At 47.8% G+C, this 22,620-nt stretch overlaps 1 protein-coding gene and 1 long non-coding RNA gene across 2 annotated transcripts; both read left to right on the top strand.

The window, feature by feature from the left end:
• Window positions 1–934: 934 nt before the first annotated feature.
• NKX6-1 (NK6 homeobox 1) lies at window positions 935–8,439 on the top strand. Its single transcript, XM_031010379.3, has 3 exons — window positions 935–2,796; window positions 4,509–4,681; window positions 6,803–8,439. Exons 1-3 carry the CDS (start codon window positions 2,130–2,132, stop codon window positions 7,061–7,063), a joined length of 1,101 nt encoding a protein of 366 aa, XP_030866239.1. The 5' UTR covers window positions 935–2,129; the 3' UTR covers window positions 7,064–8,439.
• A 9,102-nt stretch (window positions 8,440–17,541) lies between these two features.
• On the top strand, window positions 17,542–21,050 carry LOC134758255 (uncharacterized). Its single transcript, XR_010133237.1, has 3 exons — window positions 17,542–18,738; window positions 19,115–19,175; window positions 19,278–21,050. It is a non-coding gene; the product is annotated as an uncharacterized lncRNA (long non-coding RNA).
• The last annotated feature ends 1,570 nt before the right edge of the window (window positions 21,051–22,620 follow it).

Here is a 22,620-nt window from a genome sequence, read left to right as displayed (position 1 = left end):
ACCTAGATACTTCTGTATCTAAAGTTTCCGCCTGAATTTTGATGATTCTACCCCCATGTAAACCCAAAAGAAATAACAACAATAATCAAAGGGACAAAAGTTAAGGGAAAAAACTCCCTCACTGTTCTCAGGTATAAACATCATCTGACAGATAAATATTCCTATTAAACGGATTCAGTTTTCAGCGAATTGAGTAACCCATAAATGATAATGAACGCGGTGGGAAGCGACGGGCGGGGGGGGGGGGAACTCGGGAATGAAAAAAAAATAAAGTGGAGGAGAAAGAACAGAAAAGGAAAGCAGGAGGTGGAAAGATGGAAGAGGACGATCCTTTGGCCTACAAGGGGATTAAGGACATCTATAAGGCTTAAGGAGCAACAAATTAATTTACACAATTCTGGGAGAGCCCAGATGGCCTTTAATTAATCCCTTCAAAAGAAGGAGCCAGGCCAGGGCTGCGCCGGCTGCCTGCTCCATTAGCTCCATTTTACAAGGGACCAGACTCGGTTCGAGGTGAGGCGCCCTCCAGAGCTGGTGGGGGAAGGGGATAGGATGACGCGAGCGGGCTAGTGGGGAAGCAAGGGAAGAAAATGAACTGCTTTTCCATAAAAGGTCTGAGTTTTCATTATTCCTCTCTTTAAAAAGTAATACCCTCTTCTTCTCTGCTTCCCCCTCCCCTTTCTCATTTTATTTAGCACAATTAATTGAGGCGGCCACTGGCCCCAGCGCGGAACCGCACCACTCACCAGCTCCCGCCCCTCCTGGCCCCGCCCACAGGAGAAAGAAGTAGGGAGCGGGAGGGGACTAGGCGGGCGCGGCCTTACGCCTGGCCCGCCTCAGCCAATCAGAGGGTGCGGCGCCCCCGAGTGGGCGAGCCCCAGGGGCGACGCAAGGATCGAGGCGGCGAGCTATTGGACACGGTGGTTACGCCCCCGGCCTGCGCCCGGCTCGCCGGCCCCGGCAGCCTCGGAGTGACGTCCCTCAAAGTTCTCATTTTGGTCCCCCACTTCCCCCTCCCTTTCGTCCCCCAGCTAAAGAGGGGTAGGGAGTGATGCAAATGTTTTATTACCTTTGAGAGCTTCATCCGAACTGTCAGGCCCGGAGGGAGAGAGGAAAGGAGAGAAAGAGCGGAGGAGCCGCGGAGAGGGTCAGTTTGGCCAGAGGACAGGACTTAGAAGACCGAAGCCTGGGAAGCCGCGAAGAAAATGCCAGATAGGAGAGTCAAAGGCTGAGAGTGAGAGGGAGAGAGGGAGCGGGGGTGGGGCGGGGGTCGCCAGGCCCGTTTGCAGAAGTGGACTGACGAGCGGCGCCGAAACCCAGCCGTCAGACTTTTCACACTTAGTCTTTTGTTTTTCTGTGCTTTTTCCTCCCCCTTTTTCTTTTCAATATTGCAACTCCAGTGCCCCGTGGCCCAGAGGGCAAGGCGGGTGGAGGTGAGGATCTGGGAGCCGCGGGGATCCGTGGCACTGCCCTTTCTGGCGCAGCAGCCCGGGGCAGCGCGGGCGGAGGAAGCCCGCACAGAGTCTAGATCTCCCGCGGGCTGGATGCGCTTTCTCCCCGGGCACAGTGAGCGTCGAATGCGAATCAGCTGCGTGACCGAAAGAGCAGAGCATCCCAGTAAGATCAGAGGAGCGCCACGGGCTGCACAAGGCGTCCTTTGAACCTCCCCAAAGAAAGCAAGCCACCCCCACCCTCCAACTTCAAAGTGGAGATTCGGCAACTAACTTTGCTACAAACTCTCCGGAGCCAGCCTGGGTTTTGTTTTGCTTATTTCCCGGGGGCAGAAGATGAGAAGTAGCGCACTTTGAACAGCTAGGAAAAGTGAGGAAGAGAGAAGAGCCAGGGATCGAATCTAGGACTCGCGGAACGAAAGGACTGCCTAGCCCGCCGGGACGCCTGCTTTTCTCGGCGAGCTGCCGCCTCCCGCGTGGAGGGTTTGGACATCTCTGCTGCGCAGCTAGGCGAGCAACTCCCGGCGGCGGCATTTTTGGTCCAGTTGGCAGCTCGCCTCCGGGCGCGCCGAGTGCCTCTCCGCTCGCGCCCTCGGCGCTTCCGGCTCCTCTGAGCCCCGCGGGGGGCACCAGGCAGCGCCCTCGCTGCAAGGCTACGGTCTCCGGCGTGGCCGTGGGATGTTAGCGGTGGGGGCAATGGAGGGCACCCGGCAGAGCGCATTCCTGCTCAGCAGCCCTCCCCTGGCCGCCCTGCACAGCATGGCCGAGATGAAGACCCCGCTGTACCCTGCCGCGTATCCCCCGCTGCCTGCCGGCCCCCCCTCCTCGTCCTCGTCGTCGTCCTCCTCGTCGCCCTCCCCGCCTCTGGGCACCCACAACCCAGGCGGCCTGAAGCCCCCGGCCACGGGGGGGCTCTCATCCCTCGGCAGCCCCCCGCAGCAGCTCTCGGCCGCCACCCCACACGGCATCAACGATATCCTGAGCCGGCCCTCCATGCCTGTGGCCTCGGGGGCCGCCCTGCCCTCCGCCTCGCCCTCCGGTTCCTCCTCCTCCTCTTCCTCGTCCACCTCTGCCTCCTCCGCCTCTGCCGCCGCCGCGGCTGCTGCCGCGGCCGCCGCCGCCGCCTCATCCCCGGCGGGGCTGCTGGCCGGACTGCCACGCTTTAGCAGCCTGAGCCCGCCGCCGCCGCCGCCCGGGCTCTACTTCAGCCCCAGCGCCGCGGCCGTGGCCGCCGTGGGCCGGTACCCCAAGCCGCTGGCTGAGCTGCCCGGCCGGACGCCCATCTTCTGGCCCGGAGTGATGCAGAGCCCGCCCTGGAGGGACGCACGCCTGGCTTGTACCCCTCGTGAGTACTACCACCCGCACCCCGATGCCTGCCTGCCATGCCTGTTCTGCCCACTCCCGGGTCGCGGCCCCTGGTGTGCATGCCGCTCGGTCCATCCTGTGGCCCGCCCCAGTAGTTTGACAGCGCCGGAATCACACCAGTTAGGTTGGGCCAGGGCTTCCAGAAAGGGATTCTCGCTTTTCTGAGCTCGCGTGGCTGTATCCAAGCGCCTCCCTCTCTCTAAGTCTTGAGTACGCCTGGGCTGAGCCGGTGTGTGTGTGTTCGTGTGGACCACAACGCGGTGAGGGACGTGTGTCTCGTCCGAGGCCCTGGCTGTTCCTGAAACGGCCTGGCCAGGACCGCAGGCCTGGCCTGGGTTAGAAAGATGGGGAGGAGAGGGGAGGAGAGGCCACTGCATCCCTGCTTTCCCGGCTCCTCCATGTCGTCCAGCGCCCCATTCCGCCTTCTCCAGCCTAACCCGCTGCCTCTCTTCGAAGCAGTGAGGCCCGGCAGCGGTGAGCCCTCCACCGCCCGGGAAGTGAGTGTATTTGCATGCACGTCTCCGCCTGGGGTGTCCCCACCTCACCTCTTCGCCCTCGCCGCCCGAGTACACTCGGCCTGGGTGAGCCCACTGAAGACAGGCCAGCGTCCCCGGGGCAGGGCGAGCGCTTCCAGCCGCTCACCAGCGCTGGGCCCGCGCTTTCCCACCTGCCTCCACTCTGGGGGCTGGCACACGTTGCGTCCGGGCACATTTGGGGACATCGTGGAGCTCAACACCCTATCACAAGAGCGAGCCAGGAGAAGAGTGAGATGAAGGGACACGGCCTGGGGAAAATGTACCATCCCGCAAAGACCTTGCTTGAGGCAAACTGAGTTGCCCCAAGATCATGCTAGTCTTCGGGGTAGTAGGCCGCAGCGCCGCGAAGGCTCCCAGCCTTCCAGGTGGACTTCAGGGCCCAGCCTGGGGTCCTTTTCTCGCTCGGTTCTTCGCCTTTCAGCGAGTCTCCGAAGTTTCTTCCAAGTCTCCGGACCTCCTTAGTGCGGCTGAACGGCAGTAACTGCGGGAAGTTGCGAAAGCCAAGTGGAGGTTCTCTTGGGAAGCCCGGGGACTGTGGCAGCCGGGCCTTGTGGGGGTGCCAGGGAGACGCTATTGTATCGATTTTGATGGCCGTATTAGGGGCCGCCAACAAAGGCTGTGCCCCCTCCCCCTTCCCCTCTCCCCCTCGGCTGCAGCGACGTTAGACTTGGGGGCGATTTAGCTCTCTTGTGTGCAAAAACAAGGACCCCTTTGTTGCCTGGACACAGGTTAGGGAAGCGTTGAAGGAAAAAAAAAAATCTAGTTATTCTCACTTAAGGCTCCGGGGCCGAACGAGCACCGACTGGATTAGGAGGCGAGAGTGGCCTTTTTCCGGCACTCGTTAATTTAATGGGGCCTTGCGATTAGGCTCTGGCAAACTTTAGCAATAGGCTCCCTAGCTGTTTGACGTCGGTTGTTGAGCAGAAGGTATTTACTGCTGCGCCAAACACGCGGCTTTTAAAAAACAGGTGAATGTAAAAAGGCAAAGGGAGACGCGCCGTTAGTCTGGAAGCGCCACTACACTTCTGGTGTCCGTCACAGACTGAGCTTTCTTTCCCCACAAAACATTGTTTTTCGAGTTCGTTTTTTTCCCCTAGTGCAGCCGCTTGTAACCGATTGTTTTTCCCCCTCTCTCGTTGTTTATTGGTTCTCACAGATCAAGGATCCATTTTGTTGGACAAAGACGGGAAGAGAAAACACACGAGACCCACTTTTTCCGGACAGCAGATCTTCGCCCTGGAGAAGACTTTCGAACAAACAAAATACTTGGCGGGGCCCGAGAGGGCTCGTTTGGCCTATTCGTTGGGGATGACAGAGAGTCAGGTCAAGGTGAGTGGACCTTGCACACCTGGAGGGATAGGTACCGCCCCTGTCGCGCGCGCGTGCACACATGGGCACACACACACACACACACACCCCAAACTAACAAACAGTCGCCTGGGAGGTGCGAATCCAAGGAGCCTGGGGAGAAGTTGAGAGCAGTGAAGGAGGGTGGGGGACTACAAAGGCGCTGGGGTCTTGCAGGCGGGCAAACTCTTGATGAACAAAAGGAATCAAGTCCCCGCCTTTGAAATTAGGTTAATCTAGATAGCAGCATGTGCTGGGGGACTCACCATTATTAGAGAATAAAAGCATTACTGAAATATCAGCCCAGAGAATAGATCAGGCCAGTTAGACAGCTTCTACATATCCTATCTGTAGCTATATCCAAGTTTTTGTTTGTCAATTCAGGCTCCACTAGTTATATAATTTCCTAATGTAGATCAGTATTACAGGGCTACTGTATTAATTTGCAAGTAAAAATAAATAAATCCACAGGATCTAACCACTTGCCATAGATGAACCTGTTTTTTAGCTTAGCTTAAGGCAATCGCTTTGGAATAGTAATTTTACAAATGAATTGACAAGATTATTACTGAATTATAGGCTTGAATTTGGTTTAAAATAAGTTTATTAACAGATTTAGGATTTGTACTATTCATGACAACAATTTATAATTAAAACATCACTTTCCTTATAATTGAGTTGTATAGTATATTTCCAAGGAAACAAATTTCAGAAATTTTTTCCTAAAAAATAAAGGGATTAAACAAGCTGGGTAAATTCAATCTAATGGTTTCTTATATTTCCAATAGTCTCTTTTGTCCTTCTTTTTCAGTTTGTTATGTTTGTTTCTTTGGGGTGTAAGTCTGTTTTCATTAGTTCTATTGTTGCTCCTTAAATTAAGTAGGAATAACATTAGCCATGTCTGCTGGCTAGTGTATTTCCCCCTGGACAGCCATCATAAAATACATTTCAGGAGTGATTTTGTATGTGGCCATTAGGATACCATCACAGTTAAAATTATTTTTTGCAGTAGGTTGGTACAGAGCCTACTGCGATAATCTGGAGGTCTTCATTTTTCACCGTAAATATGTCTTTATGGCTAGAAGTGAATTATTATAGCTGTATAAAGAAAATAAACATCACTTTCTTAACAATTCTGATTCTCTAGATAAAATACATAATGGAGGACAAGAATAAAGGGAGGATAATTCAATATCTTTGGGAAATAGGTTGCTTCTTGCTGATGCTTTAGGTAAAATACGTGTCAAACATCATGAATAAGCTTAAAAATATTTGTATTAAATGTCTTGAGCAGGAACACAGTTAAAATAACATTTGAAAGAATAGACATGCCAATTGTGGAAAATAATGTAATTGACAATTTTTCACGTTTTAAAAATAACCAATGGTAATTCTAGCCTTCACTTTACTTTGGGTTTATGAAGAACATTAAAGGCGATTTGAAGTTTGTATTTTAACAGATCTTTTTTTTTTTTTTTTAAAGTGCACCATACATTGCAAGTAAAAACTGGGAGGATATTTTTTATCTACCATGTTTGTACACATTCAGATCTGAGATAAGCGAAACAAACAAATGTTTAAAAGTGAAAAGGAGAACAGAAGTAATTGGGGCAAATGCTGTGCTTTCCCCCCACAATCTATACCGAAAAGCAAGTACGTGTCAGGTTGTTTGAAATTTCTTAATTTAAGAAAGTAAATAAGGAATAAAATCACAGCCACTGTGGGGCAACTTCATGAAGGGGGAAAGTTTTCAACTTCAAACTGGAAGGCGGGAAAGTGAACTCACTTTTAGGGACACTCATTTTTAAGTTTCCGAGTCTTGTTTTTACTTTTGAGAACTCGCTCACTGACAACCTCAATACTCTTGTGTTACCATCGCTATGGCAACGGCAGTCAGTTTGTTGGTGCCAGTTACTCAGGGGGAACTTGGGGCGACGGAGACTGACTTTGACGGCCGAGAAAAGGGAGGGCTGCGAGGGAGGGCAGCAGGCCTTCGGGGGCCGCGGGAGGGCCATCGAGATGCGGGAGTGGTAGCACGGCCTGGATCTGCTCGTTTAATTCCTCGCCCTTGCCTCCCCTCTCCTCCCTTTTCTCCGCCCTCAGGTCTGGTTCCAGAACCGCCGGACCAAGTGGAGGAAGAAGCACGCTGCCGAGATGGCCACGGCCAAGAAGAAGCAGGACTCGGAGACCGAGCGCCTCAAGGGGGCCTCGGAGAACGAGGAAGAGGACGACGACTACAATAAGCCTCTGGATCCCAACTCGGACGACGAGAAAATCACGCAGCTGCTGAAGAAGCACAAGTCCAGCAGCGGCGGCGGCGGCGGCCTCCTACTGCACGCGTCCGAGCCGGAGAGCTCATCCTGAACGCCGCCGCCCGCCGCACCTTCCCGGCTCCGGCCTCCACCTCTGGGGCCGCGAGGAGCGCGGGGACCGCGTACACGCCGCGCCTGCCCGCTCCTCGGGGCCCGGAGGACCCGGCCCTGCCTGCGGGGACCCTTTGCTATTTTTGAGATGTACATATCTATTTTTTTAACCTTGAAGTTGTGGGAGGGGATGTAGGGGAGAGAGACTCCGGGGTTGATAAGGCAAGAAAGACCACCAAATGCACTGCGTAAATGTCGCTACTGAAACCGCAGCCGGGCCACGGTCCCAGCCGCGTCCCCATCGGCGGGCAGCGGCCTCAGCGCCCGGGTCCCCCTCGCCCCCAGATTTTGCCCCCGCGGGCGGCGGGGTAGGGGGCGCCGAGAGGTGCTGTGGAAGGGTTCACGCCCACCGCGTGGGGGACCTCGGAGCGAAGCGGGCGGGCGCTGCCGCCGATGGGAAGAGGGACGTTTCCCCCCCCCCCCCCACACTGCTGTGCAACTAAAGTAACCTGTTGAAGGCTCTTTGTAAATAAATCGTGAGTTACACTGACTAGAAGTTACTTTATTGTGAATATTTAAAATGTAAAATGCTTTTTTGAATTTCGTATAAAAAGATGGACCTTCTTCCTTCTCCTCCTCCCCTTTGAAGAGCGACTCAAGCCACACCTTCCCTTTTATTTTGAACTTAATTTGAGAAGCGTAGAATAGAATGTCCTCACCTTCTCCGTCCCCTCCTCTCTTTCCTCTTTCCCGTTTGGATTTGCAGAATCTCACCTTTGCCCTTCACCTCTTCTCGCCCTGCCCTGCCCTGCCCACCCCCTAGATCTGCACTGCGCTCCCACCCCCCGGACTTGAAGTGGAAGACGTGGGAACCAGGGAGGGCCTCTCACCTGCCTCCCTGTTCCTCTCTGAAATTGCACAGTCGTTTGTTGCTATTTATTAGTGATTTAAAGAAAATATTGGGGAGGGAGGGGCTACAATAGCTTGTATTTAACTCCTTTCTGATAAAAATGCGTGTTAAAGTAGGTGGTGGGAATTGTTACAACCGCTCTGGGTCTGAAACATAAAAATTCATTTAGTTGCTGTAATTGAATTTGAAGTGTTTTGTATCATAAGAATACTATAGAATATGTAAATTGTTTTCTTTTTACAGCTAATAATGGTGATATATTAGCATCTTTAACCTTTATTAATTTATATAAGGAATTCGGTTTGTAAAGAGAAGAAAACCCCCTTTGCAAGACCAGTTAAATGTAATGCACTTTCTGTTTCAAAGGATAAATCAAATTAAAAAAACAGTTTGAAGACGTCTGTTGCCTTGAATGAAAGGGTACAGATCATCTGATCTCATCAGAGATCTCAAATAATAAAAGTCAAGACCACACACAAAAAAAATGGTATATCGGTTTCTTGGGTGAAATAGCTGTTACTTAATTTTTTTTTTCTTTGGATGAGTGATGTCACATTTCTCATTTTCCTGGATAGGAAAATAAAATAAATGCAGCCCCACTCATGGTGATTCTTGGAGAGACTAGTCTAGCTAGCTAGCTGCTTCTGATGTCTGTGTTGTCTAATTTCTTCCTGATCGCTTTTTCCTTTTCCAGGAAGTCCCTGGGGTTGGGGGGCAGTTGGGAAGAGCTCATTTCCATATATCCAAGATAGCTCCTCAGTCAGCCCCTATTCGATTAGCGTAGAGGAGGCAGCGGAGCTCGCTGGTTGAGTAGCACTGCTGTTTGATGCTAATATTTCTCCCCCTGTAGCTGTAAGACTGCAGAAATTGTGGAAAGACAGAAGCCTTGATTTTACTAAACATTACTGTTGAAAGATGAATTTAAAGAAAGCTTCCTTCAACTGGTGTAAAAATATTTTAGGGTTAAGAAAGCAATGTCATAGCTTCTCCAGCTGCCGAATCTGAAGAAAAAAAAAAAAATTGGGAAGTCCAGGGCTGTATCACTGTTTTGGGATCTTTTTGTTTTTAGACACTCGGTTTCAGGCTCAGTGAAATATCATTACCTCCTTAGTGTTTCGGGTTAATGAGCTTGTGTTCAAAGAGAAAAAAAGTCAATAGAGTTCAGTAGATTCTTCAGGCTAAAGAACGTATAGATCTGTTCTGTTCCCTTGAAAGTAAAAAATAGTTGAAAACTAAAATTTTCACAAATTCCACAAAATGAAATTGCCTAAAGAGAAATTATTGTAGAATGCAATGCTAATGGCATGATTTAACAGAAAGGCTGAAAATCTGTCCTCTTTTTTTTTGTTTTTTTCTAGTTTGTGAAGTTCTCAGGGAGTTTCAAACTCTTCTGAATTTCCGTCGTCTTAGCATGACTAAGGTATGTGTCCTTCAGAGAAGCAGCTATTTTGAAGGAGGGTTTGCTGTGCTGGGATGATTTCTATTTTAGCTGTGAACAATACCTTCCTTTCTTTCTTCTTTTGTTTTCCTTCCTTTTTTCTTTCCTCCCCCCTTCCTTCCTTCCATTCCCTTCCCCCTCTCCTTCCTTCCTTCCTTCCTTCCTGCCTTCCTTCTTGCCTTCCTGACTTCCTTCCTTCCTCTTCCTTTTTTCCTTTCTCTCTCCCTCTATATTTCTTTCCCTTTTTATAAAAGGACAGGGGTGGGTGGGTAGGGAGGACACATCACCTATTGTCCTGCAACTGTACTTTATCATTTAATTTTTGAAAATGAGAACATTTTTTCTACCTTATTTCTTTTAGCCTTTACTCACCCCTCCTCTGCCTTGAAAAGCCAAGCAACTTTTTATTTATTTATTCTTCCTAAAAAAACACAAAAACTCACAATATAATTAGAATGTTATTCCCAGAATATAATAATAGCAGTAATAGTGGCAGTAGTAGTAATATAGTAATACTAGTCACAGAAAACTTGGAACTAAGATTGAAGCTTTTTCTCAAAAAGTAAACAGGTTGATAGCATTTATTCCAAGTTAGAGGTGTGGGAAGAAACCTCTCGCAAATCCCTTAGGAAGCGTTCCTCTGTGCTCTTCACCTTTCCATTCTGAGCATCTGAGAAGGGTGAAAGCTGATGCCTGGACTCCACTCCACAGGCAAATCTGTAGAGGAAGGACGGGTGTGTGAGCTTGCCAGCCTGAGTACTGATGTGCTCTGAGGTGTGTGGGTGGCAGTCAGAGTCGGGCTCTGGGGCCAGGCTGCACTGGCATTTGCTCCTTTTTCTACTTGACTGCAGCAGTGGCTTGAGGTTTCCAGTTAATTTACTTCCTCGCAGCACTCCAGCTGGCCCCCAGTTGCAACTGGCCCCATAAAACTGAGAATGAGAGAGAAGGGGGACATCTTACCCCTAATTCCCTTGTTCTTGGTTGGTTTGGTTTATTTCCATTTATGTGCAACAAGAACAGATTTTCACGAGGGTTGACTTGTGGGGAAACTGAGGAGACACTCTACAGATTAAGTAATGGAGAGTAAGAATCATTTTTCATTTCGGTTCAAAAATTTTCTGGCGTTAACAACCATAAGCGTCTGATTAAGGCTGCCAACCAACAATTACAGCTAACAGGGTCATGCTTTAAAAATAAAAAAGTCACAGCAAGTGGCTTGATGGACCACTGCATTTAAAAAGTCTTACAGGCATCAGAATGCCAACAGTGGAAAACAGACAAAAACAAGGGTGTGTGTGTGTGTGTGTGTGTGTGTGTGTGGTGAAAGAAAGGGTAAAACTGCTTTTTCATTTTTGTTGGTATGTGTTTCTTTTCCTAAAAAGGAAAAGGCAATGGGGCTGCATGGGAGATATAGAGTAGAAGAGAAGGGCCCTGGACCTGTGTCTTAGATGTCCCAGCAGCATTTGCTGCATCTACTCAGTTCTCTTTCTGGGCCCCAAAGTCCAGGCTCAATTCTTCCACTTGGTGAGTAATTTTCTCTTTGGTTCACATTCAGGATTCTGTAACTTAAAGCTCCATGCCTTTCTTCCCAGAAGCTGTGGTGTGTTGAGCGGCTTTCCAAGCTTGTGAGCAGTTTAATACACTATTCCTTTCCCTGTTTCAGAGACAGCGGGAAGAGGGGGAACTGAAAATCACTGATTCTCTTCTAGAAATTTCCTCATTGCTCAGTGGGTAGGGAGTTTGGACTGCAGGCCAGCTTTTCTTGGAAAGAGACTGGGGTGCATTTGCAACCTTTTGGAGCCTAATATTGTGTATTAATAGATGAGTACGTTATTATACCAGCATCAACTTGGGGAGACCCACACTGCCCTTTCCTTTAAGTTGATGATCAGCAGGGACACACACACACACACACACACACACACACACACACACACACACACACACACACACACACGAGAGGTGAAATTCCACTAGGGAACTCCTAGCACTTAATAGTTTAAAGACACAGTGGCTCCTTTGTTAATCACTGACAATAGGATCTTGTAGTAACAACAAAGGTAAGTGGTAGATTTCTTCTGTAAACTCTATTTTATGTTAATTCGAACAAATTTCTCTGCACTAAATTTCTTCCTTCTTCCCATACACATAGGTAACATGCAAAAAGTGCTCTTTCCTCCTCTTGTGACTTTTTTTTTTTTTTTGCCAGTTATTCAGGACAATTATTTTATTCCTTTTTTTTTGACAGGAAAGTGTGCACTTTTTTCTTCCATAGCATTTAGACTGTGAGTTTTAGGGAGAAATATATTCTCCCTAATGTAGCCCCTTTTAATATCTATAGAAAACACAGCACTATAACCCTCTCTCCCAGCCTATTAATGGAAAGCTTGACTGGGGAGTAATGATGGTTTGAGCAGGATGACTAAGGAATAGGGTATTTTCCTGAAATTGAGCCTTCAGTGTTCCAGAGATTGGCTTAGAGTTGTGCCACAAACTGAAAGTTTATCTGAGACCCTGGGGGATTCACTCTCTAGTCTTTCTCTTTGATCCAACATTGGTCACCCAAAGATGAAATGTTTAGATGTGCATCATTTGTTCTGATGCTCCAAAGCAGCCACTTCTATTGACTAACATACTTGAAGACTTTAAAGAGTAGAGCATAATGTCTGCATGGTGTTTGATATCTACTGGTGGGTGGCCAGAATTCTGAAGTAGAAGCTTCATTCAGAGTTTCTATTTTAGTATACTTTGAATAAGGGCTAGTTTGGTTGAAGATACGTTCGAAAATGGATTGCTTCCCCATTGTCAGGAAAGAGTTTTTACTATGTAATTTAAATAAGTGCATGTTATTTTTTCAGAGGGACCTTACCACCCTTCTAGTATAACATTTTGCCTATGTCTACCTCGGGAAAGCCAAAATAAATTATGAGGCATAATTATCCTATGTATTTACTTATTATAAGGGACAGATATATCAAATTCAGGAAAGAAGCTAGTATATAAATTCCTTTTACCTTTGTAACATATAATTTTATTTTTGGGACGTTGGGTGAATTAATTATGAAAACACTGTCCATCATCAATAAATTGTTTGGGACAAATCTATTTGGATAGACCACAGAAAGTTAAGATTGCTGAAAATCCATTGACTTAGTTATTACCACATGGTCTAATCATCTTCAAACAAAGGCATTCAACAAATTTTCATGCCTTTAATCTGAGCTCCATACAGGAGTCCATGGTTTATAGTAATTTCTCTATTTATCATTTGCCAGCCTTGGTCCTTGCATTTTATGCTATGGTTCAGCTCTTGAAAAGAATTTTGGAAACTTTTTTTTGACCCTAGATTTTTCTTCCTTCTCTGTACTCTTTACGTGGTCTGTAAGGATTTGCCAGTTTTTATTCTCAAAACCAAATGGTCTCAAGTGAATGAGAGGGTATAAGGAATCTTTCATTCTTGCCACAAGATCACAATGATCAAGAGATGATATAGTGATTGAGAGCAGGGCTCCACAGGTAGATTAGGGATGACAATTGCACCTACTTCATAGACTTATTGGGAGAATGAAATGAATTAATACATATGAACAGTACCTGGCACATAGTAAGCTATGAAAGTTGTAGCCATCATTGTTGTCATCACTATCATCATGATCATCATCATCATCAGCAGCAGCAGCAGCAGTAGCACCATCAAGAAAGGCCCTGTCTCAGGTTGCCTTTAGCTCTAGCCCTACTGTCTTGTGCAACCAGGGAAAGATTATGAAAAGTGAAAGTGGAAAGAGAAGTTAAGACAGCAAAGGAGGATTTCTTCTATGTAAACCTTAAAGCCTGACTACCTGAAGTGGTTTTTGAATATTTTAAAAAACTATTTTATTTCTTCCTTTAAAAGATGGATCCTAATTCCTGTGTTCTTGGGTATGGGTTAAATTCAGTGTCTTCCTTCTAGTGAATACAGTGTAGATTACTCTCCTTGTTCTTTCTCTTGGATCACTTGATGTGGAGGAAGCCAGCTGCAGTGTTGTCCCTATGTAGAGGTCCATGTGGTGAGGAACTGAGGCATCTGCAGGCTTATGCGAGGCCTTGAGGCAGAATCACCCAGCTGAACCCTCCGGGATTCCTGACCCATAGAAACTGTGTCAGATCATGTTTATTGTTTTAAGCCATTAAATTTTGGGATAATTTGTTACCTAGCACAGATAAGCAGTACCCTATCTAATAGACCTATCTTTGTTCTCTGGATAAAGAGTAGTCAATTGAAAGTAAAGATTCTTGAAGAAGGCATCTTTCATAATTACTTAAAATCATTTGAAAATGCCACCAGACTGACACTATGTGGTATGAAAGGAAGCACCACCGTTAACTTCATTAGGGAGAGAAAACTTGAGCCCTAGCACTGGTTTCTATTTTTTGCCAGTAACTTGATCCCAGACATTTCTTCCTCTATACAACTACGTCAATCAAACTTTCACAAAGTTGTTGTGAAACCCAAAAGCAAAAAGTCTTTATAAAGTGACATACAAATATAAGAGGTGATGATTATATCTTGTAATATGGCTGTGTAGTTTGGCTAAATATATCACAACTGGTGCTTCCCATGAAGAAATCTCAGACATGGACAGAACCTGGATCTGGTTCACAAGCCAGTACTACTTATCTTCTCCCCACAAGATGCGGCCAGAGACACACTTCCAACATTACTCTGCCTGCTTGGATGATGGGAAATGTAAAAACAAACAAACAATAAACAAATAAAAAACACAGATACAAACAAACAAAAACCTCAGGGAAAGAAAAGAGACATAAAGAGTCTCTTTTCACTTTTCACTGAGTTTCAAGTTAGGACTGAGCGTTTGGAATTTGCCCCTTTTACCTTTCCTTTGAAAACTAGGGATATGACTCTCTTTTGAGAGAGTCAAGGTTGCAAGAAGGCAGGAGATTGGGGAGTGGGTGAGAGGTGCTGAAGCTGCTGTTGATTTCCTGGGGCATAAGAAAGGGAGCGAGGCAGCAAGCCCTCAAAAGAATAGAGCAAGACCCCTAGGAGTCAGGGAACCAGCTCTTGATTAAGAGGGAAAGCTCCCGTAGATCTTGATTTTCCAGTGTGAGTTTGGGCCTTACTTGCCAACTGAAGTTGATGGGCAGAAGGTTCTTCCTCTTTGACCATCTACTCCACTTTTGCACACCTCTCAGAACACTACTGAAGCAGAGTGAAGCCAGGGGACCAGGGAAACAGTACAAACAGCAAATACAGTTGAAAACTTGGGTTTCAGTACCTCTGATATAAAAAGCAATCCCACTGCCGGTCTAGGTCTTGATAAACACAATTCAAAGAGAAAAGGGACTGCAAAGGCAAATATGAAATCAGCACATTGTCATTAACTTCCATTAGATAGAAAGTAAGGGACAAATGGATGACTCCAAGAGCCCTTGCTGTCAGCACACTTAAGGTGACTGTGTCAGCCAGGGACCCATGCTCTACCTGCAAGGGCCATGACGGCTTCCAAGTGAACAGTATCTCTCTCTCTCTCTCTCTCTCTCTCTCTCTCTATCTTCTGTAGTATAGTGCTGTGTCATTTTGCCCAGGAGAAGAAAGTGCCTCAGAGAGACTTGATAGGACACAGTGGGTGACAATTTGGACAGAGCTGTAGCAGTACTACCTCTTGGAAAACTTTTAAACCTGGAATAGTCAGACTTTGAGGGCATAAGGTCATACACAGCTTGTTTCCTGTTGTATCCTGGGGACACTGTGCATGCTCAGGTACACACACACACACCCCCGCCCCATAAGAAGTGATAGGAAACTTTGTATTCTCTTGATGGTTTTAAAGAAAATGATAGACCTTTAATGCAGCCCTCTCCCTTCTTTTACTCTGGAGAGAAATGATCTTCAGGCCATCAGGAGTCTCTTCCTTGTCTTTTTTTTTTTTTTTTTTTTGAGATGGAGTTTCACTCTTTTTACCCAGGCTGGAGTGCAATGGCACAATCCCTGCGCAATGCAACCTCCGCCTCCCGGGTTCAAGCGATTCTCTTGCCTCAGCCTCCCGAGTAGCTGGGATTACAGGCATGTGCCACCACGCCCGGCTAATTTTGTATTTTTAGTAGAGATGGGGTTTCTCCATGTTGGTCAGGCTGGTCTCGAACTCCCGACCTTAGGTGATCCGCATGCCTCGGCCTCCCAAAGTGCTGGGATGACAGGTGTGAGCCACCGCACTCTTCTACATCTCATTATTATGTAATAGTTTGACAAATTGCTAGAACAGGGTGTTTGGGAGCCCTTCTGCCCTAAAAAGGGTATGTGTTCTACCTTAATGGTCTCATCGTTCAATTCCTTTTCTTCGGTGCTTTTTCTATAATGCTGACTTACAGCAACAGACACTCTGCTGTCTAGGAGAGGCTAGAAAAAGCCTTAGGTGTAGTCCTTTGCCTCTCAGAATCTGGTGTCCTCTACCCCATGACTGGGAATTGGATAGGAATGGGGAATCGTGTGGTGGTCCTCCCGGCTCAGTCACACAGCTGAACTCCGGGCTGTCTTATTTTATCTGCTCCTATTCGGCTGGACAGAAAACTCACTGTTTCCCATACCCTGCGTTTCTCGCTCATCGCGGGCACAAACCAGACTCTCTGTGAAGAGCAGCGTCGGTATAAGAGCAGAGAATGAAGGAACTTGGCTTTTCCGGGGGAGGGGGGGTGGGGAAGGTCCTTATGTGGAGGAGAAAGGCTTCCTGGACTGGGACCACGGTTCCTAAGGGAAGAGTTTGGAATGTGCTCTGCGGTCCCACCTACAGGAAGGAGCTATAGAATCTCTCTGAATGCCTGAAGAGGCTGTGCTGGGCCTGGGCCTCCCAGAACTTTCCCTTTAGGTGAGGAGAGACCTGAAGGACCTAAAGGCTGGAGCTCCCAGAGACAACTCTGGTTTAAAAAGGCCCTGGAAAGAAAACATGCAGAAGTTGTAGGGGTTAATGTTCCCTTTCAATCACAGACAAAGGTCAAAATGAGACAAATCGGAATTCGTCTTGATTAAATGAGGAGTCAAAAAATGCGGTTTTGTCTGTGTTGTTCTCATCTGCTCCGAAATAAGTCTCTCCCAACCCCGCAGGAGAATCCCATACAGAGGCTCAGTCTGGGCCTCTTTGCACACGCTGCGGCGTCGAGTCCAATGGGTGCAAGGGAGACGAGAGGGCAAGCGTGTGTCTGTGGGGGCGGGCTTCATGGCTGGACTTGCTGCGTGGGTGATCCCAGGACTAAGGCAATTAGAACGCTCGGGATTGGCTGGCTTCTGTAGTTTGCTTATCGATGGCTTTAAGCCCAGACGGCACCACGTCTGCCACGCGATACCTGTATCCATCGCACAACCTGTAAAGCGGCTGCGCCTACTCGCTGTGGAAAGGGCGCTACAGGCCCCGGATCTTCCCAGAAGCTCCACCACTTCAGGGCAGGAAAAGGCAGCCGTGGCCGCTGCCTTCAGTTATCCAGCTGTCCCTTCCTTTGCACACCCTTCCTCGTGTGTTCTCTCCTCTGCGACTCTCCCACAGTTTGGACTGAGCTGAAATTCAGCCATGGCGCATCTCAGGGAGCTAGTCTCCGCACGCCGCCAGGTTCTTGATAATATATCCTGTGTCTACTTTCGGGGATGACAAAGCCCAGAAAATTCAAGCGAGCTAGGATGTGCCCGGCACTGTGTTTCCTTCTCTGGTCCAGCTTCTACCTTTCGGCAAATTCTTTACTGAGCCCGGCCGAACGAAGTCTGTTTGGGATTTAGGACGTTGGTCACCATACCTGGCCCAGTTCCCTAGTGCTGGGGGCAGGCTCCGTACCTGGGACCCGGGCCTGGGGCCCTGCAGCCTCAGCCTGGGGTGCTGGGCATACGCGGGCCTCGGAGTTTGTGCGCTCCACCCACAGCTGCTACCAGTACGTGGCCAGTTGGGCTCCCTCCCCTAGGACAAGTTCCCGGGAGGTCCCGCCGAGACCAGGGGTACCATCATCCCTGGGTATCGCCGTCCCGAGAGCCCTGCCAGACGCGTGGCTTCGCAGAGAATGAAACTGGGGTGTCCAGGGTAGAGCCCAGCACAGTACGCTCTCCCTGTTTTCCCTACCTCTGGTGTTTTCAGCGCAAGCTTCGGAGACGTAGCCTGAGCTTCCCATGCCGGGCACGCCCCCTGCAGGTCGGGCCTGCAGCTCGGCGCTACGGATCCTGGACGCAGGGGTGCTTGGCTCTCCCCAGCGGTGCCTGTTACGCCCTCTGCAGGCCGGGCAGGCTCTCCAACGCTGACACGCGCCCCGGGTGGAGCTGCGAACGCTGTCGCCATTTTCCCCTGGGCCCGGGGTAAATTTGCACCTCTGATGTGGCCAACGCCCTGCGCCTCCGCTGACCCCGGGAAAGGGCCTGGTGCACTGGGCGTCCCCTGGGTCGCGGAGGTACAGGGAGGGGACAGCGGATACCAGAGCGTCGCTGGGGAAGGCCGGGCCTTGCAATTCGCAGACCGGTGCGGGCCCTCTTCCCCGAGGTCCCGGGACACAGACATCCGGGCACACGGTGCTAGTTTCCGCGGGGTAGTTTGGGGTAGTTTTCAGTCTTCTCTCTTCCTTGCTTGGTTATTACTTTGAAACCGAAAAGGCAACCACAGCTATGCTGGACCTTTTTTTTTTTTTTTTTGACGGAGTTTCGCTCTTGTCGCTCAGGCTGGAGTGCAGTGGCGCGATCTCGGCTGACAGCAACCTCCGCCTCCCGGGTTCCAGTGATTCTCCTGCCTCAGCCTCCTGAGTAGCTGGGGTTACAGGCGCCAGCCACCACGTCCAGCTAATTTTTTTTTTTTTGGTATTTTTTAGTAGAGACGGGGTTTCGCCATTTTGGGCAGACTGGTCTCGAACTCCTGACCTCAGGTGATCCGCCCGCCTCGGCCTCCCAAAGTGCTGGGATTACAGGCGTGAGCCACCGCGCCCGGCCGGACTTGACCATTTTTAAAATGTTATGAATGACACATTTAGAGACGTGCGTACACACGTGTGTTCATATGTTCACATTTACCCACACACCTTGATTTGTCCCCTGCCCCAGTCCCGCTGCATTCCTACCTCTCCACTCTACCCCGCAGCTCCCACTAGGTATGTTCTAGAACAGATACAGGTTGCTAGCACCGTCCACTAGCTGTTCCCAACATCAGTTACAAATCTCCGCGAGGGACAAAAACATCTGTTCAGTCAGAGACTGGGGAAGTCAAGACTGCGGGTGCCGCACTGCGGGGATGCACAAATCCGGAGCCGAGTCAGAGAGAGCCCCTTGCCCCCTCCCGCTGCGGTCGGCGGTGGCAAAAGATTTTCGAGATAGCAGGTACTCTTGCAGAATGGCACTGCGAGGCCTCCCAAACGCACACAGCGAGGGCGTCCCGCCCTTCCCCCCACCCCCACTCTACCCGCCCCCGACCTTTGATCTTTTTCCGCTTCCCTCGGCTCAGAGAGGAAACTTTCTCCTCAATTCCCTTTTTCCTTGCGAGAAAGCTGTTTGCATCTGCGCTGTTGTCCCGCAGCGCGCCTGCCGGGTGCAGGTGGAAGGGCGCGGCGCGGGGGCGCGGAGGCGCGGGGCTCGAGACTTCTGGCTCCGAAACCCCGCAAGCGAGGGAGTTTGAATAGTCTCCGCAAGGTAGACAGAGGGGAGGCAGAGCCGCCTTCAGTTACAAATAAATTTTGTATTGTTTGTATTTTGCTAGGTAGTACATGCACATGGAGAAAAGAATTTCAAGCAGGACAAAAGAGTGCACATGCAAGCAGGTATTTAAATATACCCTCTTGGGTGCTTAATTCATCTAAGTAGCGTGTGAGCTCTTGGATTTCTGTGTGCAGAGAGGTTCTTATAGATCTTCATACTCCCAGACCCAGACAGACAAGTTTCCTGAGTCATCCACATCGCTGACGATATCTGACTTGGTGGTTTCTCATCGCACCTCCTCAGCAGTTCGCCCGGCGGTTCCCGGGGAGAACGGCGGCCTTCCCTGCCCGGTTCTAGGCGAGCGTAACCAGCTCTTTTTGACTTCCGAAGTGAGGCTTCCTGGTATCAAACGCTCATTATTGACTACCTTGAGATCTAATATGGTTGGAGGTATATGGAGGGGGGCTCATTTTTCTTTTCATTTCCCGATTCCATTCACAGTTAACGTTACCGACGGTTAATAAAATGTAGCTTGTGACTGTAATATCGGGACGGAGAGGTCCCAATAAATGTCAAAAGATATAAGACAAAAAAGTATCTTGCGACTGTACGCGGGACTGCATTGCTCCCAGTTTTGGCTATAGATGCACTAAAATAACCTGTTAACACACACCAAAGTGCATCCTTATAATAACCTCCTCAATCATTTATTAAAAGTCGTGTCAAGCAGGCCCGTATAATTCATCTCTATGCAAATACATCAATGTCAGGCCATTAGTGTATTGCTCAGGTTTTTATTAAAGTGCATTCTTTTTAATTCAGCCCCGTAAAATACGAGCCCCATTGCTCAAGAATTATAGCAACTATTAGAGTAACATATGGGCAACATGCACTCAGAAAATAAAAACCAACAGATAAAGTGGCAGGGTCACATCGCAGGAGCAAACACTTAACAAAATGGCAGTGGGGTAATAGATTTTTCTCCCAAGGCCTTTGGCGAAAGGGTGTCATGGGCATTAACACCTAAGGAAAGGCAGAGCCTGGAAGTTACTCTGCAAGGAAAGGTAGAGCCTCGAAGTTACTCTGTGCTGTCTCAAACTCAGAACCAGCCAGGACTGGCATCTCTGGAGTTAGGAGAGGGGAGGCTTCCTGAGCTCCTCCACATTCGGCTACCATCTTTCTATAAAAGGATTTCAACATACCCCAGAGAAGGGTGTTCGGCTTTTTCTTAAAGCAAGAATCCCTTGAGAGATTTCGATGTAGGGTTTATGGCCCAACGCTCCTCCCTCTCTCCTCTCCACTCCACTCCGCCACCTCCTTCCTCATCTTGGCTATCTCTCATCCCACACTTGCCTCACTGGGAGTCCCACCCACCTCTAGTACTTTCTGGGATCACCCTTCCATCCCTGCCTCTGCAGGAAGGTTGAGAAGGCCCGTGGATGTGTAGGCAAATTTCCCTCTCATATGTGGAAGCCTGTGTAAAAACTTCCCATTGAAATCAATCCATAGCTAAAAATAAAACATATTTTAGCTCCCAACTCAGAAGAAACTTAAATGCCCTCTGCCTGCACCCCTCACCTGGCACTGGCACTCGGGGACGCCCAAGTTTCCCAGGTTAGAATGCATTGCTGCAAATTTTGTCAAACCGGGGAAAACTCTAGCCTGATCTGAGAGTGATTTTGCTATTTTAGTTACTGAGGACAGAGTGGTGGCCAGTGGGTGGTGCCCTGCAGCCCTTCAGCAGACGCCTAGGCTTGAGATGGAATGGGGAAGAGAGAGAGAGAGAGAGAATGAGAGAGAGAGAGAGAGAGAGAGAGAGAGAGAGAGAGAGAGAAGAGAGCACGCACGAGCAAACTGGTTTGCAACAGCAGCTGACAAATCCACTGGAGAAGTCAGCAGCATCAAATTCAGTTTTTTATTTTTGATTGCCATTAGAACAATCAATTTTCAGAGGCTGGAAAATAAACCTCAAATCCAAAACACAACACAGCCTAGACAGAAAAATAGAGAGAAAAGTGGAAAAAACTCCTAAGAACAATCTCCCAGATTTAATGAGATAGTTGCCCACATCCTCATCACCCCAGGATGGTAATTGAGCAGATCTATTAACTTGTTACACTAGATTTGTTTAAAGAGACTATTACACAGTCATTTAATCAATTTGTTACACTGGAGGTCCTGACTTATGAGACACTTGCCTTATGATTCCTTAATGACTGAATTAATTTGTTTTAATAAAACCAACATTGTGTACAAGTACATTTCTAGAAATGTAATTTTGGAGACAGAACAGTCCAATGCTTCATCTGATTAGGTCCTTTCTATAGTTTATCAAAGTCTGTAGTTTCTGACACAGCTGCTTGTATGGAGTATTTTTCTTTTTTATAGCGCCATTAATTTAATATGGATCATTAGTTCTTTATACACATGCATGTTCTGACAAATGTACCCAATGAATAATGCAGCTAATGTGCTTAGGCCCAAATGCATCACATCATAAACAGAGACCGCTGCAAAAATAACAACAATGAAATGAAACACTACCTCCAGTCACCATGGTCATCATCAGAGTAGCATTCCAAGTTATATTTAAGTCTTGTTTTGTAGAGCAAGACGTGTTTGGCCCTAGGATTATATCAACATAACCAACTGGGTCTAACTATGTAGTGAACACAAATAGATTTATGGAGAATTAAGGTTGCCTTGAGAGCAGATGCAGGACAAGAAAATCGGTTTTGCTCTTGATGGAAGCTGACGTGTGTGGAATAAAATGTAAATAAACAGAGAGTCCCCAAGAAAAGCGACTTGATGTTATTGATTATGTAAAATAATTAGGACATTACAAATGATAATGCACTACAGATTGTTGGCATGTATAGCTTGATTTTTTTTTTGCAGAAGAAATGGTGTAGGCTCTGAAACACCGCTTAAAGAATGGGCCATGATGTGGGACAATAAAAAATTAATACTGGAGTGATTGGAATGATCAGCTTCTAACCAATAACTGATATAAATGATAACTGAATGAGCCCGCTACAGAGGTAAACATTTGAACTTAGAGAAATAGAAGGAGGAGTGATGGCCCTACATGATCACTAGAGGCATAAAGTGGCTCTGCATAATGTGGGTAACTATGCACAGAAGCCAAATATTGACTAAATAGCTCAACAATTATTACAGGGGAGAGGGAGATGCTGGATATATTTTCAATAAGGAGGTGCCTTATAAATCTTCCTTAACAATGCTGGGCAGGCAGGCATTTGAACTTGATTTCATTTTGAATAAAGACTCCAGACTGCACACATATTATCAGTATATTTGAATGCTTTCATGCTTTCCTTTTGCTGTCCCTTTCAAACAGAAATGGATGTGAAAGTTGATAAACAGAATTTGTAAATAAAAAGAGACGGCTAGTTCTGCTGTATCAGAAGTAATAATTCTTACATAGCAATGAAAGTCAACTTACAGTTATATGAATAGAAAGAAATCTGCTATACTAATGGTCTGAAAAAAGCTCACCAAGATTTCAATAAGAGGCACAAAAATCAGATGAAGTTGTATTTATTG

Source organism: Gorilla gorilla, chromosome 3 (genome assembly GCF_029281585.2).
Source record: "Gorilla gorilla gorilla isolate KB3781 chromosome 3, NHGRI_mGorGor1-v2.1_pri, whole genome shotgun sequence".
Taxonomy (NCBI): Eukaryota; Metazoa; Chordata; class Mammalia; order Primates; family Hominidae; genus Gorilla; species Gorilla gorilla.
The sequence above is the reverse complement of the archived record's forward strand: the minus strand, read 5'-3'. Positions and strand labels throughout refer to the sequence as shown.

What these genes read in the sequence shown, in the direction of transcription:
- NKX6-1 (XM_031010379.3), top strand. Translation starts at nt 2,130, where the DNA reads ATGTTAGCGGTGGGGGCAATGGAGGGCACCCGGCAGAGCGCATTCCTG. An exon ending in ACGCCTGGCTTGTACCCCTC is followed by an intron (nt 2,797 to 4,508) that starts GTGAGTACTACC and finishes TGGTTCTCACAG; the next exon opens with ATCAAGGATCCATTTTGTTG. An exon ending in TGACAGAGAGTCAGGTCAAG is followed by an intron (nt 4,682 to 6,802) that starts GTGAGTGGACCT and finishes CTCCGCCCTCAG; the next exon opens with GTCTGGTTCCAGAACCGCCG.